The sequence below is a fragment of the Giraffa tippelskirchi genome, chromosome 2 (assembly GCF_054371585.1).
Source record: "Giraffa tippelskirchi isolate mGirTip1 chromosome 2, T2T-mGirTip1v1.2.pri, whole genome shotgun sequence".
NCBI classification, from domain to species: domain Eukaryota; kingdom Metazoa; phylum Chordata; class Mammalia; order Artiodactyla; family Giraffidae; genus Giraffa; species Giraffa tippelskirchi.
The window spans coordinates 168,293,773-168,312,811 of record NC_137276.1 but is presented as its reverse complement, the minus strand read 5'-3'; the positions used below and the strand labels follow the sequence as shown (position 1 = coordinate 168,312,811).

The following is a 19,039-nucleotide window of genomic DNA, read 5'->3' as shown; positions in this document are numbered from 1 at the left end:
GGGGACTGGAATGCAAAAGTAGGAAGTCAAGAAACACCTGGAGTAACAGGCAAGTTTGGCCTTGGAGGACAGAATGAAGCAGGGCAAAGGCTAATAGTGCTTTGCCAAGAGAACGCACTGGTCATAGCAAACACCCTCTTCCAACAATACAAGAGAAGACTCTATACATGGACAACACCAGATGGTCAACACCGAAATCAGATTGATTATATTCTTTGCAGCCAAAGATGGAGAAGCTCTATATAGTCAGCAAAAGTAAGACTGGGAGCTGACTGTGGCTCAGCTCATGAACTCTTTATTGCCAAATTCAGACTTAAATTAAAGAAAGTAGAGAAAACCACTAGACCGTTCAGGTATGATCTAAATCAAATCCCTAACAATTATACAGTGGAAGTGAGAAATAGATTTAAGGGACTAGATCTGATAGACAGAGTGCCTGATGAACTATGGACAGAGGTTCATGACATTGTACAGGAGACAGGGATCAAGACCATCCCCAAGAAAAAGAAATGTAAAAAAGAAAAATGGCTGTCTGAGGAGGCCTTACAAATAGCTGAAAAAAGAAGAGAAGCAAAAAACAAAGGAGAAAAGGAAAGATATACCCATTTGAATGCAGACTTCCAAAGAATAGCAAGGAGAGATAAGAAAGCCTTCCTCAGTGATCAATGCAAAGAAATAGAGGAAAACAACAGAATGGGAAAAACTAGAGATCTCTTCAAGAAAATTAGAGATAACAAGGGAATATTTCATGCAAAGATGGGCTCAATGAAGGACAGAAATGGTAGGGACCTAACAAAAGCAGAAGATATTAAGAAGAGGTGGCAAGAATACACAGAAGAACTGTACAGAAAAGATCTTGACAACCCAGATAATCATGATGATGTGATCACTCACCTAGAGCCAGACATTCTAGAATGTGAAGTCAAGTGAGCCTTAGGAAGCATCACTACAAACAAAGCTAGTGGAGGTGATGGAATTCCAGTTGAGCTATTTCAAATTCTCAGAGATGATGCTGTGAAAGTGCTGCACTCAATATGCCAGCAAATTTGGAAAACTCAGCAGTAGCCACAGGATTGGAAAAGATCAGTTTTCATTCCATACCCAAAGAAAGGCAATGCCAAAGAATGCTCATACTACTACACAATTGTACTCATCTCACACGCTAGTAAATTAATGCTCAAAATTCTCCAAGCCATTGGCAATATGTGAACCATGAACTTCCAGATGTTCAATCCGGTTTTAGAAAAGGCAGAGGAAACAGAGATCAAAATGCCAGCATCTGCTGGATCATCAAAAAGCAAAAGAGCTCCAGAAAAATATCTGTTTCTGCTTTATTGACTATGCCAAAGCCTTTGACCATGTGGATCACAATAAACTGTGGAAAATTCTGAAAGAGATGGGAATACCAGACTACCTGACCTGCCTCTTGAGAAACTTGTATGCAGATCAGGAGGCAACTGTTAGAACTGTACATGGAACAACAGACTGTTTCCAAATAGGAAAAGGAGTACGTCAAGGCTGTATATTGTCACCCTGCTTATTTAACTTATATACAGAGTACATCATGAGAAACGCTGGGCTGGAGGAAGCACAAGCTGGAATCAAGATTGCTGGTAGAAATATCAATAACCTCAGATATGTAGATGACACCACCCTTATGGCAGAAAGCGAAGAAGAACTAAAGAGCCTCTTGATGAAAGTGAAAGAGGAGAATGAAAAAGTTGGCTTAGAGCTCAACATTCAGAAAACTAAGATCATGGCATCCAGTCCCATCACTTCATGGCAAATAGATGGAGAAACAGTGGAAACAGTGACAGACTTTATTTTGGGGGCTCCAAAATCACTTTGGATGGTGACTGTAGTCATGAAATAAAAAGACGCTTACTCCTGGAAGGGAAGTTATGACCAACCTAGACAGCATATTAAAAAGCAGAGACATTACTTTGCCAACAAAGGTCCAATCAAGTCTTGCCAATCAGGACTATGGTGTTTTCAGTAGTCATGTTTGGATGTGAGAGTTGGACTATAAAGAAATCTGAGTGCCACAGAATTGATGCTTTTGAACTGTGGTGCTGGAGAAGACTCTTGAGAGTCCCTTGGGCTGCAAGGAGATCCAACCAGTCCATCCTAAAGGAAATCAGTCCTGAATATTCATTGGAAGGACTGATGTTGAAGCTGAAACTCCAATACTTTGGCCACCTGATGCGAAGAACTGACTCATCTGAAAAGACCCTGATGCTGGGAAAGATTGAAGGCAGGAGGAGAAGGGGACAACAGAGGATAAGATGGTTGGATGGCATCACCGACTCAATGAGCATGAGTTTGAGTAAACTCCGGAAGTTGGTGATGGACAAGGAGGCCTGGCGTGCTGCAGTCCATGGGGTCGCAAAGAGTCAGACATGACTGAGCGACTGAACTGAACTGATAGCTAGGAGAACTGCAAAAGAAAGATTCTTCCTGAGGAGTGTTTCAAAGGGAAGACTCAAAACAGAGTGAGTTAAAACCATGTGTAGAGCAGACATGTGAAGAAACACCCTGGTGTTTGTTGTGTGGGCCCAAACAAGGTATCATTAGAGAAATCTGAAGCCTATGGTACACTGAGGTGAGCCATATCAACAACAAACTTCAAACCCAACTCAACTCCAGACAAAATTAACACTAACTCCCACATGGCTAAGGACCTAGCAGAAGGAAGGCATGTTTATCTCTGAGTACAAAACATATTTACCTCAGCATCTATTATTTTACATAACATATCTGATTTTAAACAAAAAATTATGAGGCTGTCCTAGTTGACTCAGGCTGTTATAACAAAATTCCATAGACTGGGTGGCTTAAACAGAAATTTTTTCCTTACTGTTTTGGAGTCTGAAAAGTCCAAAATCAGGGTGCCAGCATGGTTGGTATTTGTATTTTCTAGGCTATCATAACAAAATGTCACAGACTGGGTGAATTAAGCAACAGAAATTAATTTCTCACAGTTCTGAAGGCTCCAAGTTCAAGATCAAGCTGTGGTAGGGTTGGCTTCCTCTGAGGCATCTCCTTGTGGCTGGCAGATGGCTGACCTCTTGCTATCCGGTCACATGGTCATCACTTTGTCCGTGGCTGTCACCCATGGTGTCTCTTTTTGTATCCAAACTTTCCTTTCCTATAAGGATATCAGTCAGATTGGATTAGGAGCCCTCTTAACAGTCTCATTTAAAGACCATATCTTCAAATATAGTCACATTCCATGTACTTGGGGTTAGAATTTCAACATATAACTCTGGAGGGGAACAGTTCAGTTCATACAAATATTCACAGTGCTGACAACCAAGAGCAGAGAGAAAATCTTCAAAATAGGGGAAAAAATGTTCCTACAGAAGAACAGAATAAGAATTAGAGCAGACTTAGGACTCCTCTGGCAGTCCAGTGATTAAGACTCCACGCTCCCACTGAGCTCTATCCCTGGTAAGGGAACTAAGATCCCACATACCACATGACACAGCCAGAAAAAAAAAAAGAATTACAGTAGATTTTTTCTCCCCCTGAAACCAAGTAAGAACACAATGGAGTGACATGTTTAAAGTGCTGAAAGACCATTTGGAGCAATATAGATGGACCCAATCTTGTCATATTGAGTGAAGTAAATCAGATGGAGAAAGACAAATATCACTTGATATCGCTTAAACGTGGAATCTAAAAAAAGGCTACAAATAAATTTATATACAAAACAGAAATAGAGTTACAGATGTAGAAAATAAACTTACAGTTACATGGGGTAGGGTGGGGGAAGGATAAATTGGAAGATTGGGATTGACACATACACAACACTATGTATAAAATAGATAATTAATAAGGACCTACTGAATAGTATGGGAAACTCTACTCAATACTCTATAAAGGCCTTACATAGGAAAAGAATATTAGAAAGAGTGGATAAATGTATAACAGATTCACTTTGCTGTATACCTGAAACTAACATAATATTGTAAATGAACTATCACCCCAACAAAAATTTTTTTTAAAATAAAAAATAAAGTGCTGAAAAGAAAAAAAAAAAAACCTGTCAATTCCAATTCTTTTTTTTTTCCTTGGGTGGGGGCACTCGTTTTGTGGGATCATAGTTCCCTGATCAGGGATTGAACCCAGGCCCTTGGCAGTGAGAGCGCAGAGTCTTAACCACTGGATCACCAAGGAATTCCCTCCAGTTCTTCACTCAGCAAAAAATCATCTTCAGAAATGATGGAGAAGTACCATTTCAGATAAATGTTGATAAAATTCATCCCCAAGAAATGTGAAAAAAACAGTCATTTAGGTGAAGGAATATGTATTGGTCAGAAATTGACAGGCGTACCTCAGAGATACTGCTGATTTGATTCCAAATCACCTCAACAAAGTGAGTCACACAATTTTTTCAGTTCCTGAGTGCATATAAAAGTTATGTTTACACTATATTGTAGCTTATTAATCGCTCATTAGCATAATGTCTAAAAAATGAATATACCTTAATTAAAAAATACTTTTTGCCGAAAAATGGTAACCATTATCTGACAACTCTGGGTTGCTGCAAGCCTTCATTTTGTAAAATATGAAGCATCTGCAAAGTGTAATAAAGAAAAGTGGAATAATATGAGATATGAGTGTATACACAAAAATTTAATGAAATAAGGAATAAATAAAAGAAAATACAATCTTTTTCTTAGATTTAAATGTGCGAAAAAATAACTGATTGTATAAAGCAAAATAATAACCATGTACTGTGTTTGAAGCATGAGTAAAAGTAAAATAGATGACAAAAATAGCACAATTTTAAAATTTGCTGATAAGTTCTTAAAGATTTAAAGGAGAATTTCTTTTCTTTCTTAACATGGACATTCAGTTCAGTTCAGTCACTCAGTCGTGTCTGACTCTTTGCGACCCCATGAATTGCAGCACGCCAGGCCTCTCTGTCCATCACCAACTCCCGGAGTCTACCCAAACCCATGTCCATCGAGTCAGTGATGCCATCCAACCATCTCATCCTCTGTTGTCCCCTTCTCCTCCCGCCCCCAATCCTACTCAGCATTAGGGTCTTTTCCAATGAGTCAACTCTTTGCATGAGATGGCGAAAGTATTGGAGTTTCAGCTTCAACATCAATCCTTCCAATGAACATCCAGGATTGGTCTCCTTTAGGATGGATTGATTGGATCTTCTTGCAGTCCAAGGGACTCTCAAGAGTCTTCTCCAACACCACATTTCAAAAGCATCAATTCCGCGGCACTTGGCTTTCTTCACCATCCAACTCTCACATCCATACATGACCACTGGAAAAACCATAGCCTTGACTAGACGGACTTTTGTTGGCAAAGTAATGTCTCTGCTTTTAAATATGCTGTCTAGGTTGGTCATAACCTTCCTTCCAAGGAGTAAGCGTCTTTTAATTTCATGGCTGCAATCACCATCAGCAGTGATTTTGGAGCACAAAAAAATAAAGTCTGACACTGTTTCCACTGTTTCTCCATCTATTTCCTATGAAGTAATGGGACCAGATGCCATGATCTTAGTTTTCTGAACGTTGAGCTTTAAGCCAACTTCTTCACTCTCCTCTTTTACTTTCATCAAGAGGCTCTTTAGTTCTTCTTCACTTTCTGCCGTAAGGGTGGTGTCATCTGCATATCTGAGGTTATTGATATTTCTACCAACAATCTTGATTCCAGCTTGTGTTTCTTCCAGCCCAGCGTTTCTCATGATGTACTCTGTATATAAGTTAAATAAGCATAGTGACAATATACAGCCTTGATGTACTTCTTTTCCTATTTGGAAACAGTCTGTTGTTCCATGTTCGGTTCTAACTGTTGCTTCCTGACCTGCATACAGGTTTCTCAAGAGACAGGTCAGATGGTCTGGTATTCCCATCTCTTTCAGAATTTTCCACAGTTTATTGTGATCTACACAGTCAAAGGCTTTGGCATAGTCAATAAAGCAGAAATAGATGTTTTTCCGGAACTCTTTTGCTTTTAGATGATCCAGCGGATATTGGCAATTTGATCTCTGGTTCCTCTGCCTTTTCTAAAACCAGCTTGAACATCTGGAAGTTCATAGTTCACATATTGCTGAAGCCTGGCTTGGAGAATTTTGAGCATTACTTTACTAGCATGTGAGATGAGTGCAATTGTGCGGTAGTTTGAGCATTCTTTGGCATTGCCTTTCTTTGGGATTGGAATGAAAACTGACCTTTTCCAGTCCTGTGGCCACTGCTGAGTTTTCCAAATTTGCTGGCATATTGAGTGCAGCACTTTCACAGCATTATCTTTCAGGATTTGAAATAGCTCAACTGGACTTCCATCACCTCCACTAGCTTTGTTTGTAGTGATGCTTTCTAAGGCCCACTTGACTTCACATTCCAGGATGTCTGGCTCTAGGTGAGTGATCACACCATCATGATTATCTGGGTCGTGAAGATCTTTTTTGTACAGTTCTTCTGTGTATTCTTGCCACCTCTTCTTAATATCTTCTGCTTCTGTTAGGTCCATACCATTTCTGTCCTTTATTGAGCCTATCTTTGCATGAAATATTCCTTTGGTATCTCTAATTTTCTTGAAAGGATCTCTAGTCTTTCCCAATCTGTTGTTTTCCTCTATTTCTTTGCGTTGATCGCTGAGGAAGGCTTTCTTATCTCTCCTTGCTATTCTTTGGAACTCTGCATTCAGATGGGAATATCTTTCCTTTTCTCCTTTGCTTTTCGCTTCTCTTCTCTTCCCAGCTATCTGTAAGGCTTCCTCAGACAACCATTTTGCTTTTTTGCATTTCTTTTCCATGGGGATTGTCTTTATCCCTGTCTCCTGTACAATGTTACGAACCTCTGTCCATAGTTCATCAGGCACTCTGTCTATCAGATCTAGTCCCTTAAATCTATTTGTCACTTCTACTGTATACTCACATAGACATTAATTGCTGTCAACTCCCTTCTTAGAACTGCATTTTCTGCATACCATGAATTTTGATAATTTGTGTTTTCATTTTTGTCTATCTCCAAGATTCTTTTTGATTCCTTTTTTAAATTCCTTCTTCAACCCTTTAGTTGCTTCTGATTTTAGTAATTTGGATCTTCTAGTTCTTAATCCAACTAGCAGAAGGTTTGTCAATTTTTTTTTTCTCTTTTAAAAAGTACAACATTTTGATTTCATTGATTTCTCTATTTTTTCCACTCTCTTTTTCATTTATTTCTGCCCTAATTGCTATTATTTCCTTCCTTCTGCTATCTTTGGGTTTAGTGTGTTCTTCTTTTTCTAAGTTCCTTAAGTTGTAAAGTTTCTAATCCCTTATGTTGTCAATTTGAGATCCTTGTTTTTTGACATCCGTGTTTATAGCTATAAATATTCACCTTAGTCCTAGTTTTCACTGTATTCCATAAGTTTTGATGTGTTTTGTTTTCATTCATCTCTAAGGTTTTCTAATATCCCTTGGGATTTCCCCTTTGATCTACTGATTGCTTAAAAATATGTTGCTTAATTTCTACAAATTTGTGAACTTTAGTTTTGATTCTGTTACTGATTTCTAACATTATTCCATTGTGGTCCGAGAACATATTTTGTATTATATCTATCTCTTAAAGTTCATTGAAAGTGAATTTGAGGCCTAACTTATAGTCTATCTTAGAAAATATCTTGTGTTAATGAAAAGATCAATGCTGTTGTTGTTGGGTAAATGTTATATGTATGTTCATCAGATCTAGTAGGCTTATATTATCGTCCTTTATTTCCTTGCTTATCTTCTGTTTGGTTGTTCTACCCATTATGGAGAGTGGCTAATGAAGTCTTCAACTATCAGTAATTATTGATGAGACTTACTTTTGTCATTTTGCTATTTGTCTTCTATGTGCCTTATAGATTTTTTTGTCCTTCTTTTCCTACCCTATTGTCTCCTTTTGTGTTTAGTTGTGTTTTCTTTTTTGTAGTGAAATGCTCAAATTTCTTTCTTATATAATTTTATATATATTATATAACTATATATAGCTATATATATATATAACCAACAAACTTTGTGGTTACTTTGGGGACTATATTTAAACACCCTAAAACTGTAGCATTCTAATTTGAATTATACCTGCTTAATTTTAATAAACAAAACTTTGCTCCTTTATAGCTCTGTCACCACCTCTTTCAGTTGTTGACATCACAAAATCACATCTTTATTCATTGTGTGCCCCAAAATACAAACTAATAAGTCTTTTAAATGTATTAATATCTTGTTTTAGCATCTTTTTATGGTTAGTAGTTGCATGGTATATATTTTTCAAATTTTTTATTTTTTAACATTTCTGTGAGGTATTTTTTGATGTATATCTTATACAGCTAATTTTATAATATTCCACTTTTTAAATAAGAGTGCATTCTGTTTTATTTTGAAAAAATGCATTAACCTCTTGAACTGTATAGAAAGCAAAACATCAAGTTACAAATCAAAGTTCCAATGATACTAGCTTTTAGAATTGCCAGTTTATTAAACTTTACTGAGATCTTTATTTCTTTGTACAACTTTAAGTTACTTCTAATTTGTTTTTATTTTATTATGCAGGACTCCCTTGAGCATTTCTTGTGGAGAAAATAAAGTAGTAAACAACTCTTTCAGCTTTTGTTTACCTGTGAATGACTTAATTTCTCCCTTACATTTGAAGGACAGTTTTTCCATATATGGGGTTGTTGGTTGATAGGTTTTTCTTTTTTTTTTTTTTAGTGCTTTGAATATATTGGCCCATGGCTTTCTGGCCACCAAAGTTTCTAATAAGTATTAATATTATGATGATAATCTTATAAAGGACCCTAAAGGGGCTTCCCTGATGGCTCAGAAGGTAAAGAATCTGCCTGAAATGCAGGAGACCCAGGTTCAATCCCTGAGTCGGGAAGATCTCCTAGAGAAGGGAATGGCTACCTACTCCAGCATTCTAGCCTAGAGAATCCCATGGACAGAGGAATCTGGCGGGCTACAGTCCAGGGGGTCACAAAGTATCAGGCATGACTGAGTGACTAACACTTTGTATATGACAAGTATTTCTCACCTGATGCTTTGAAGATTCTCTGGTGCTTCCCTGGTGACTCAGTGGTAAAGAATCCACCTACCAATGCAGAAGACATGAATTTGATCCCTGATCTGGGATCTCACATGCCTGGGAGCAACTAAGCCCATGTGCCACAAATATTGAGCCTGTGCTCTTGAGCCTGAAGACACCTGAATGCCTAGAGCCCATGCTTGGCAACAAGAGAAACACTGCTATGAGAAGCCTGCGCATCACACCTAAAGAGCAGTCCTGTTCTCCGTGACCAGAGAAAAGCTCTCATAGCAACAGAGACCTAGCATGGCCAAAAATAAACAAAGAAATTCTCTCTTTGTATTTTGCTTTCCAGAAATTTCATCATATGTCTCAGTATAGGTCTCTTTGAGTTCATCTTACTTGGAGTTTGTTGAACTACTTGAATATTTGTATTTAAGTCGTTCTTCAAATTTGTGAAGTGCTCTTCCCCTTTCTCCATCTCTCCTCCTTCTAGACTCCCACAGTGAATATGTTGATTAATGTCAGGGTGTTCCATGGGTAACCTAGCCTCTAATAATTTTTCTTCATCTTTCTTTTTTTCTGTTTCTCAATCTTGATAATTTTTTTTGTCTCATCTTTAAGTTCATTGACTCTTTCTTCTGCCTGCTCAAATTTTGGTTTGACTCCTAGTGAATTTTAAAATGCCAGTTATCATACTTTTCAGCTCTATAATTTTTTGGTTTCTCTTTAGGTTTTGCAACTCTTTTACCAACACTTCCATTGTGTTCATACATAATTTTATTGACTTCTCTACATCCTGTTTTAGTTCTTTGAGCATCTTTAAGATAGTTGTTTTAAAGTCTTTGTCTAGTAGATGTGTCATGAAGTCTTTTAGAGCAGTTTCTGTTGATTTATTTTTTTTCTTTTAACACTTTATATTTCTTTATATACGTTGCATATGATTTTTTTTTTTTACTGAAAACTGGTCATTTGAATCTAATAATGTACTAACCCTGGAGATCAGATTATCCACATTTCACATTGTTTACTTTTTGTCTCTGTGCTAAGGATCAGACTGAGGTATAAAGTTAAGGTTCTCACAGGTCTTTTGTGAATCTTTGCCTTTCACAATTTCCCATATATGCAGTTGCTTTTGAATTTCCTAGTCTTTAATGTCCGGCTCCAAAAAGGGGAAAGAGAGAAAAATGAAGGAAAAGAAAGGGCACCAGTCCTTTAAATCCTCTGTAGGCCATTTCAGCTGGAGGGGGAGGTGCAACAAAATGGCTTCTCATCTCTTTTCTGTGCTGTGTATTAGAAACAGCAATCAGGGATCAGAACATAAACCCCAGATATTTCGAGTATAGGGCCTTGTTTTTGTCCATTCTAACTCATGCAAGCTATGTGCAAGCAGCTCCAGGAAAACTGTGCACAGTTGCCTGCAGTGGTGCTGGGAGTGGCAGATGAGTATCTGCTTCTGTGCCAACAGCTGAAATTTATAGAAGTTAACCACAGTTCACAGTCCAAACTTTCCCTTTAAAATTGAGAGCCTTCAATAGACTGCAGAGCTCCAGAATATTTACATCAGACAAAGTCTGCCTTTGCAATTGTTGTCTCAGTAATGAGAGAGATTCCTGGTGCTTCTTACTCTGCCATCTTCCCCAAATCCTATCATCTATTACTTTCAAACGTCTGTTAAAATACAGGTAATCTATCTCTAATGATTTTTTCTTCACATTTTAATCTTCTAAACTAATTTACAACAATTATTTTTAGTGTTATCTCTATATGTTTTACTGACTTTCAAGTTCACCTAAGCTTTCTTTCTTTAACCATAGCTTTTCCATTCTTAGACTTTCAATTTTAATTCATTTTTAACTATTCTGGAATACGTATTTAAATAATTTATTTAGGAAGGTTATCTTAGTGATAGTGTTTTTATTGCTGCAGTTTTTCTGTTTGGTAATATGTTCCTATTGATTTCACATTTAACCGCCATCTTATCTGGGTAGAGAACATTACCTCAAAATTTATGTCTATTATTCTGTGGTTTTCTGACATTTAGTGTTGATTAAGAGGCCAAACTGGTTTAGCTTTCTCTGCATTCATTCCGCTTGAATTTCTTTTCTTTTTTTAGTTTTCCTTGTTTTTGGAATTTAAAATGCTCGTGGTGATTTCTTGAAATGAAAATAATTTTCTTAAAAATATTTTTGACAGTCTGAACCCTTTGAGTTCCTTAATTGTGTCTTGTGCATGCTAAGTTGCTTCAAGTTGTGTCCAACTCTTTGTGACCCTATGGACTGTAGCCTGACAGGCTCCACTGTCCATGGGATTCTCCTGGCAAGAATACTAGCATGAGTTGCCATGCCCTCCTCCAGAGAATCTTCCTGACCTAGGGACTGAACCCACTTCTCTTACGTTTCCTGCATTGGCAGGCAGGCTCTTTATCACCAGCACCAATTGGGAAGCCCGAATCAGCTATATGAATACATATATCCCCTCCCTCCTTCCCCTCCCCCCAACTCACCCATCTAGTCATCACAGAGCACATCTTTTAATTTTAGGATACTGCTTTTTTTTCAGGTCTTTATTTCAGGATCCTTTCTTTGACCAATTTAATCTTTGCCTATAATAGGAGTGACATAATAAAAACGGTGGTTTTTGTTTTCCCTCCTTGGTTGTGCAGATCTTGCATGAGAACATCCCCTTGTCCCTGAAGTCCAGTGAAATCTTGTGTCATCTTGGTGGTAGAAATCCCAAGGGGAGGCTACCTACTTCCAATATGCATCCATACTAAATCACACTTTTTATTGTCTTACCATAATCTATAGGACATTCTTTTATTCCATCTTATAAATTCAGAGGTCTTTTTCCCCCCTCTTGTTAACTGTTAATTTTTAGGCTTTTTGAGGGAGTTTCAAGAGGGGAGATTTTTAATTAATTTCATCTTAATGCCATGTTTGGAACTCAAGCCACTGAATTATTATTTTTTAAATACATTTAGACCTAAGTGAAAACACTCAAATGCAAGAAAAGGGTTAAATTTCTTCCACAAGTGTTGGCAAAATCTGTAGAAAAAAAGAGGAACAGCCTTTAATACAGAAAGTTACAGATTATGCAGTCATTGAGGAGGAAGGCTTTCACGGATGTAGGAGGGGTTGATCCTCCTCCCACTGTAAAGCGGACTAGCACAGACAGACAGACGGACAGACAAGAGCAGCCCATTCCCAGAAGTAACCCCAACAGCAGAAATAGCGAAAATGCATTTCAAATGGTGAGTGATCATTCTTTATCTTTGAAAGGCAGTTATGAATTAGGTGACCTCAGCGTCAGGCTGAGGTTGAGGATGGTGCTGTTTTCTGTCCTTCCTGCCCAAGAATGCTAATTATGTGTTAAGGGCATATTTATGTGGCAGGAAAACTTGGTAGAAAGCTCCATCTATGCTATGGAAGGTTAGCTAAAGTCTTGAAGGCATTCTTCCCTTCTTGCTCTACCACTCTAAGCTGATCCCATACCTCCAAGGTAGGGGAGATTTTAAAAAATTCCTACCAAAGACATTTGACTACTAATTAAAGATGTGAATTACTGGACATATCAAAATGTTTCTTGGTAGTCAGGGGGTTTTTACATGATTTAATTTTTTAGACTTGCTTTTTAAATATTTAAATGTTGCAGTTATTGATTTCATGAATCAGGAACTTTTAAATGTCTGTAAAGGTATAACAAATGTCAGGGAGTAAATTCAGCGGACACCTAGTTCAGTTTGGCCTGGGGGTGGGGAATGAGATAGAGACAGTAGAAGAAAGGCCAATGAAAAGGAAGAGGAATAAGAGGTGTAAGAAGAAAATACAGAACCCAGATAGTGAGTCACAAACAGGCCATGGGAGATTCTGAGCAGGGCGAGCTACCAGAGGAGGTAGAATAATTCAATTTGCTACCGGGTATTAAATATGCATGATATACTCCAAGTTTACTGTGGTTTCACTAAATTGCAAAGATTTTAATCTTTGCAGTGACTCTCAGACAGATAATATCATCATTGTGTTTTATAGATGAGAAAACTGTGGCTTAAAGAAGCTAAATAATTAACTAAAGATCACGATGGTCAGAAGGAGTAAAGCTGAGATCTTTCTTTCCGTTTTGCCCTGCACCACAAGGTCTCTCCAAGCCCTGGCAGGCCCCCATGGCAGTGACTTACTGGAAGAAGTCACACACACCCTTCTCTTGGATAGTGGCAGCTGGGGTCACTGGTTATTATAGTGCTTTGAAAATCTACATAACCCTCATCTACCCAGTGCTTACTGGTTTAGTAGATAGCTTTTCTGCTTTTATTTCAGAAGATTAGAATTTAATTCCCAAGTAAAGACTTCTTTCCCCTCCGATGAAATTATTGCCCATATAAGAAATAAGCAATTTCAGAATTTACAGTTTTTGTGGAACCATAGAAGTGATACCCCTTAATTATGCTACAGATGTGTAGAGAACCAAAGGCCACTGTATACGTTGTTGTTGTTAAGATTCTCTTTGTTTCACAGTGCTTGAAAATTGATCATGAGCAGGAAATTTTAAAAATATAAATGGCCAATACTGTTTAGTCTCATCTGAAATAAAAGAAATGCAAATTAAAAGTGAAATGACATTTTTCTTTTAGCAAAGTGGCAAATATTTTGAAAAGCAAGCGAGAATCCTATGCATTTCTAAGGAGGGAGGAACATTTATACCCTTGTTACTTATTAATGATAATACAGTCTTTCTAGATGATAATCTAGTAATACATATCAAAAGCTCTGAAAATATATATGCCTATTAACCAAGTAGTTCAACTTTTAGGAATTTATTGTAAGGATTCAAACAAATTTTTCTTGCCATTGTTTCTCATAGGGAAAATCTTAGAAATAACTTAAATGTCTAAACATAAGTAGTTGGTTAATTACGGAACATCCATAATGAAATACCATGCAATCATTAAAAACTTCTAATGTAGAACAATTCTTCATGTGTTTCGCTTACAGAAAAATAAAAACAAAAAACCCAGAATGTACACTGCTACTACTTTTATACATGATACCTATATACACACAATGTTAGTCAGAAATACAGATGATTTCTATTTTCTGCTTTGTGCTTTTGAATTTGGATCACATCTGCAGGCAGAAAAATAAAGCTAGATATTTAAGAAAACATAACCAACAGCTGGCATCTTTCAGAAAAGCAGCCAGCTGTCTAGTGGTACATGATCACTCATAATTTGTGGAGTTTCATTGTTAGGGCTTGGGTCATTTTTGATTAACATTTTTGTTTCTTGACTGTCTCTTGACTCCTCAAAAACATACTCTCTCTACCCATAAATCACTAGATCCTGATAAGCCTGTTTTCATAAAATATTCTATGTGGAAGAGATCAGAATGCTCCTTATCCTTATTTTGCAAATGGATAGTATGGCTCTAGAGAGAGCTGCATGGTAAAAGGAAGAACAGTGCAGGGGTTAAGTGGCCACACTTGGGAACCAAGGTGCTGGGGTTTCTGTGCCTGACTCTTTTACTTTTTAGGTGTGTGACTTTGGACAACTTGCTTAACAATCGAAATTCTTTAGTGTTTTACTGTGTAATGGGAATAATTGTGATAAGATAAGTGTGAGATTTTAATGAGATAATCCATGTAAGGTACTTAGAACCTTGATGTGAAAAGTACTCAGTGATTATTAATATTGTTTATTACTATTACAGTTAGGATTAAGATATAGAAAGGAGGTCATTTGTCCAAGATGATACAGCTACTTGATGTCAATGTTAGGACTAGAACTCAGGAAGATTTTTGTCCAGTGTAAGTGTTCACTCTGCTCTGAGCCTCTCAGGGCAACCCTAGGCTGGGCTCCCAGGGGAGCTGACATGAAACAGGCAGAGTCCAAGGACAAGTCCAGCCACTTTCAGAGAATGATTCTGATCACAGCAGGAAGTCAAACGCTGGAAAGGAGGATGAGGGTAAAGCAGCTGAGACCTAAGTTAGATGCAGAGATGAAGCTAGGAACAAAGAGCTATTGCAGGAGAGAAAAGATGGCTCAGAGACCCTCCTGAGGCTTTTATAGGCCACAAGCTGTGGGCTTCATGGGGAGTCTACATAACTTAAACACACACACACACACACCCCCCAAGGTTGGGGTGATCAAACAGACAGATGGGGTGTGTGGAATTGCAGATATACTGCAAGAAGATGCCTGACATAGAGGATGAGGTGGACCTGGGAGGGGCCAGAACAAAGACACCCCCCTGCCCCCACCCCCACAAACCCAGGCATCCATTGTGGTTATCCCAAAGTCACAGCCTACGTTTGAAGAACAATAAACAAGCAAAAATACCATAAAATTTTTTTTAATTCCACAGGCAGCAGAATGCATAACTGATTTGAGGTAATAAGAAAATCATTTAGGAAACTATTAGACTAATAGGACTATAGGAAACTAATTCAAGGAGAGGTGTTGAGAACATGAGACCGGGGCAGTTACGGTGGCATCAGCGAGGAGAGAACGCATTTGGGTGATAGTTACAAACTAGAATTGGCAGAATTTGCTTTTTGACAAATACGGAGCTTGAAAGGAGAGATTTAAGTATATAGTGACGTCCTTCCCAAAATGTGGATGGGTTTGGTCCAGGGGGAAAGAGGACAGAAGTTGAATTCATTTTTTAACATGCTGAATTTGAGATCTCTTGGAGCAGCTAGATGATGATGTCCAAGCAGACAAGTGGATATACGGGTGTAAAGTTCAAGAAAGAGATATGGGCTGCAGAAAACATTACAGGTCTTCAGCATCAGTATAGGTTATAGTTGAAATTCTCTTTGTGGGTGAGATCACTAGGGAGAGGGGATGGTGGAGTAAGAAGAAGCCAAGGATAGAACCTGGAAAACTTCAAGATCGAGGGAGGTATATGAGGATAAAGAGTCCACAACAGACATCAAGGAGGGACTAGAGAGAATGGAACAAGGTAGGAAAAAAGTGGTGTCATTGGAACCCAGAGAGGAGAGCGATACAAGGAAGAGGACAGCCATACATCTGAAACTAACACAATATTGTAAATCAACTATACTTCAGTTTAAAAAAAAAAAAAAGAGGAGGACATGGCCACAGAAAGACAAAGTATATTTACTGAATTTCTACACTGAGCACCTGAGATACATAAAAAGTGATTCTAGGGGCTAAGGGTTAAGGGTTGATTGTGTCCCCTCAAAATTTGTAGTCTTAAATTGTTTTCCAGAAAAATTATAGCCATTCATAATCCCACAATCAGTAGTATATGGAAGTACCATTCTTCTTAATGGGACCTCAGGATGTAACTGTATTTAGAGATAGAGTCTCTGCAGAGATAATCAAGCTAAAATGAGGTCATTATGGCAGGCCCTAATCCAAGATGACTGATATGTTTAAAAATAAGAGGAAATTTAGAAACAGGCATAGAGGGAAGACAATGTAAAGAAACCTGGAGAAGATAGCCATCTACCAAGAAGAGAGGCCTTGTAACAGATCCTTCCCTTATAACCCTCAGAAGGAATCAGCATTGTTCATAACTTCATTTTGGACTTCTAGCTTCCAGAACTGCAATAAATTTCCATTTAAGCCACTCAGTACTTGATTACCACATCCCTAATGATCTAATCCATTTGGTGGGTATGAATAATCCTTTGGTGAGAGTGCAGATAGCCAGAGAAGGAAGCCATGAATAGGTATTTCAGAGAGGTGAAAGTGTTAGTTGCTCAGTCGTGCCCGACTCTTCGGGACCCCATGGACTGCAGCCCATCAGGCTCCTCTGTCCATGGGATTTTCCAGGCAAGGATACTGGAGTGGGTAGCCATTTCCTTCTCCAGGGGATCTTCCCGACCCAGGGATCGAACTCAGGTCTCCTACGCTGCAGGCAGATTCTTTACCGACTGAGCCACCAGGAAGGCCGCCCTCTGGGGAGGGCTCTCTTTTCTCTGGAGGGTGGGAGTAGGGGAGGGAGTGAGGCTTCCCAGCTGGGGGCAGTCAGAGGCCAGAGCCCTGAGGGGACAGGGCCCCAAGAGAGGTGAGGGAGGAACCAAAAAAAGGATTAGGTCACCTAAGCTAAGAGGAGAAAAATATTCCACAATGTAGAGGGTAGTCACAGTGTTAATTCTGCAGAAAGGTGAAGTAGGAGAATGACTGAAAATATCAGTCCAGAGGTCTGTGGTGACCTTTTCGGAGCACTCAGCTAAGTAGAGGGTAGGTCTTAGAGAGCTGAGAAGAGAGACAGCAGATAGACCACTCCTACAAAACACTGAGTGATGAAAGGGGACCTCTTCACTGAAGCAAGCTCATCTGTGCTGCCCATAGACAGCCACATGGAGACATCTTGGAGCCAGCCAGAAAGACCTGGTGTCTCCTCTGCTTTTTCCAGCTGTCATTTTACATGTTGGATTTTTGGTACTAACACAGATTGCATTCTCTTTTGTTAAATCCTAAGAAATGTGTTATTTAAAGCTTCCCAGAGATGGAATCTATGATGAATATGATGTTGTAAAGGGGATGTTGTAAGCTTGTGGTGAATCTGATGATGTAAAGGAAAAGACAAGCCTGAGTGGAATTTGGGGGATCACTCATAATGTATGTCAATAAGCAAGAAAAAAGCATAGTAGAATTGGAATAGGGAAGTACTGAAGCATTTTCTTAGAAAGCTTTGAAGTCAAAATGAGCCTAAAATTTGCTTTCTGTAGCCTCAGGATATTTTTTGCCAAGCAAACCAAATATCACACTTCTTTATTATTGAGGATCAAATTCATCAGGTTTGACTTTACTAAAGATCTAATAAAAATTTGTTAAATGAGCATGTAGTGAAATAAATAAATTAGTCAATACCAGACAGGAAATAATCATGGGGTAAAACCTGAAATAATAAGGACCCAAAAGGAAAACCTAGATCATCACCTCCATCTTATGACTATTTTCAACCAGCTAAACAATAGATCTTGATCAAGAACCTGATAGTTTTAAGGCAGCATGGAGAGTATAGAACAAAAAGCTGACATATAATTTTTATAGTGTAACTGGGAATAGAAAACAAAATTATGAAGTGACAAAAGCAATCCAATGTAGTTAATAATTAAGTGATTTAAAAATATATAAATAACAAAAAATGTTCATTTTCAGTAGAAATTGAAGAAATGCTAATTCAAACATCAATGAGGTATGTTCATTTATCAAACTAAACAGTAAACAAATAATCCAATTAGAAAATGGACAAAAGATATAAAGACATTTCCCCAAAGAAGATATACAGAAGACAAATAAGCACATGAAAAGACATTCAACATTATTATCCATTATGGGAATGAAAATTAAAACCTCGTTGAGATATTACCACACACCTATTAGAATGGATAAAGTAAAAAATAATGGTAACACCAAATACTGGCAGGATGTAGAGAAACTAGATCACTCAGATATTGCTATTGGGACTGTAAAATAGTACAGCCCCTCTGGAAAGCAGTTTGGCAATTTCTTACAAAACTAAGCATACATTTATCATATAACACAGCAATTGCATTGTTGGTCATTTATCCTGGAGAAATGAAAACCTATGTTCACAAAAAAAACAGTACATGAATATTCATACCAGTTTTATTCGTAATAGTCAAAAACTAGGGGGAAAATGTCCTTCTATGGATGAATGATTAAACAAACTGAAGCACACATGTACCACGGAATACTACCCTGCAATAAAAGGAATGAACTACTGATACACACACAAACTTGAATAACCCTCCAGGGAATAATGCTAAGTGAAAATGCTGATCCCAAAATGTTACTATGGGATTCCATTTATGTGACATTCTTGAAATAACAGAATCACAGACAGGAGAACCGTTGGTGGTTGCCACGGCTCTGGGTGGTGGGGAAAGGAAGAGCCACGTGTGGCTGCAGAGAGGTAACACCAGGGAGTCTTGTGGTGATGGACCAGTTCAGTATCCTGACAATGGCAATTGTTACGTGAATCTACATGTGTGAGAAAATGGCAGAGAACTACTACATACACACACACACA

General features: G+C 38.1%; 2 protein-coding genes across 11 annotated transcripts in view; one reads left to right on the top strand and one right to left on the bottom strand.

Annotated features, from left to right (window-relative positions):
- ILDR1 (immunoglobulin like domain containing receptor 1) overlaps positions 1-19,039 on the bottom strand; it is a 272,897-nt gene that overhangs the window by 63,491 nt on the left and 190,367 nt on the right. For 5 of the 6 annotated variants that reach the window (XR_014077321.1, XM_081571835.1, XM_081571834.1 and 2 more), the window contains one exon: positions 2,980-3,148. The exons of the other annotated variant lie outside the window; for it this stretch is intronic. The gene's annotated coding sequence lies outside the window, so the exon portion shown is untranslated. The remainder of the gene's footprint in view (positions 1-2,979; positions 3,149-19,039) is intronic. 6 annotated transcript variants of the gene reach the window in all.
- CD86 (CD86 molecule) overlaps positions 12,163-19,039 on the top strand; it is a 63,884-nt gene continuing 57,007 nt past the window's right edge. For all 5 annotated transcript variants that reach the window (XR_014077324.1, XR_014077323.1, XM_081571848.1 and 2 more), the window contains exon 1: positions 12,163-12,264. Coding sequence is in view for 3 of the 5 variants with exons in the window: in XM_081571848.1 (XP_081427974.1) it covers positions 12,251-12,264 (14 nt within the window). In the remaining 2 variants the exon portion in view is untranslated. The remainder of the gene's footprint in view (positions 12,265-19,039) is intronic.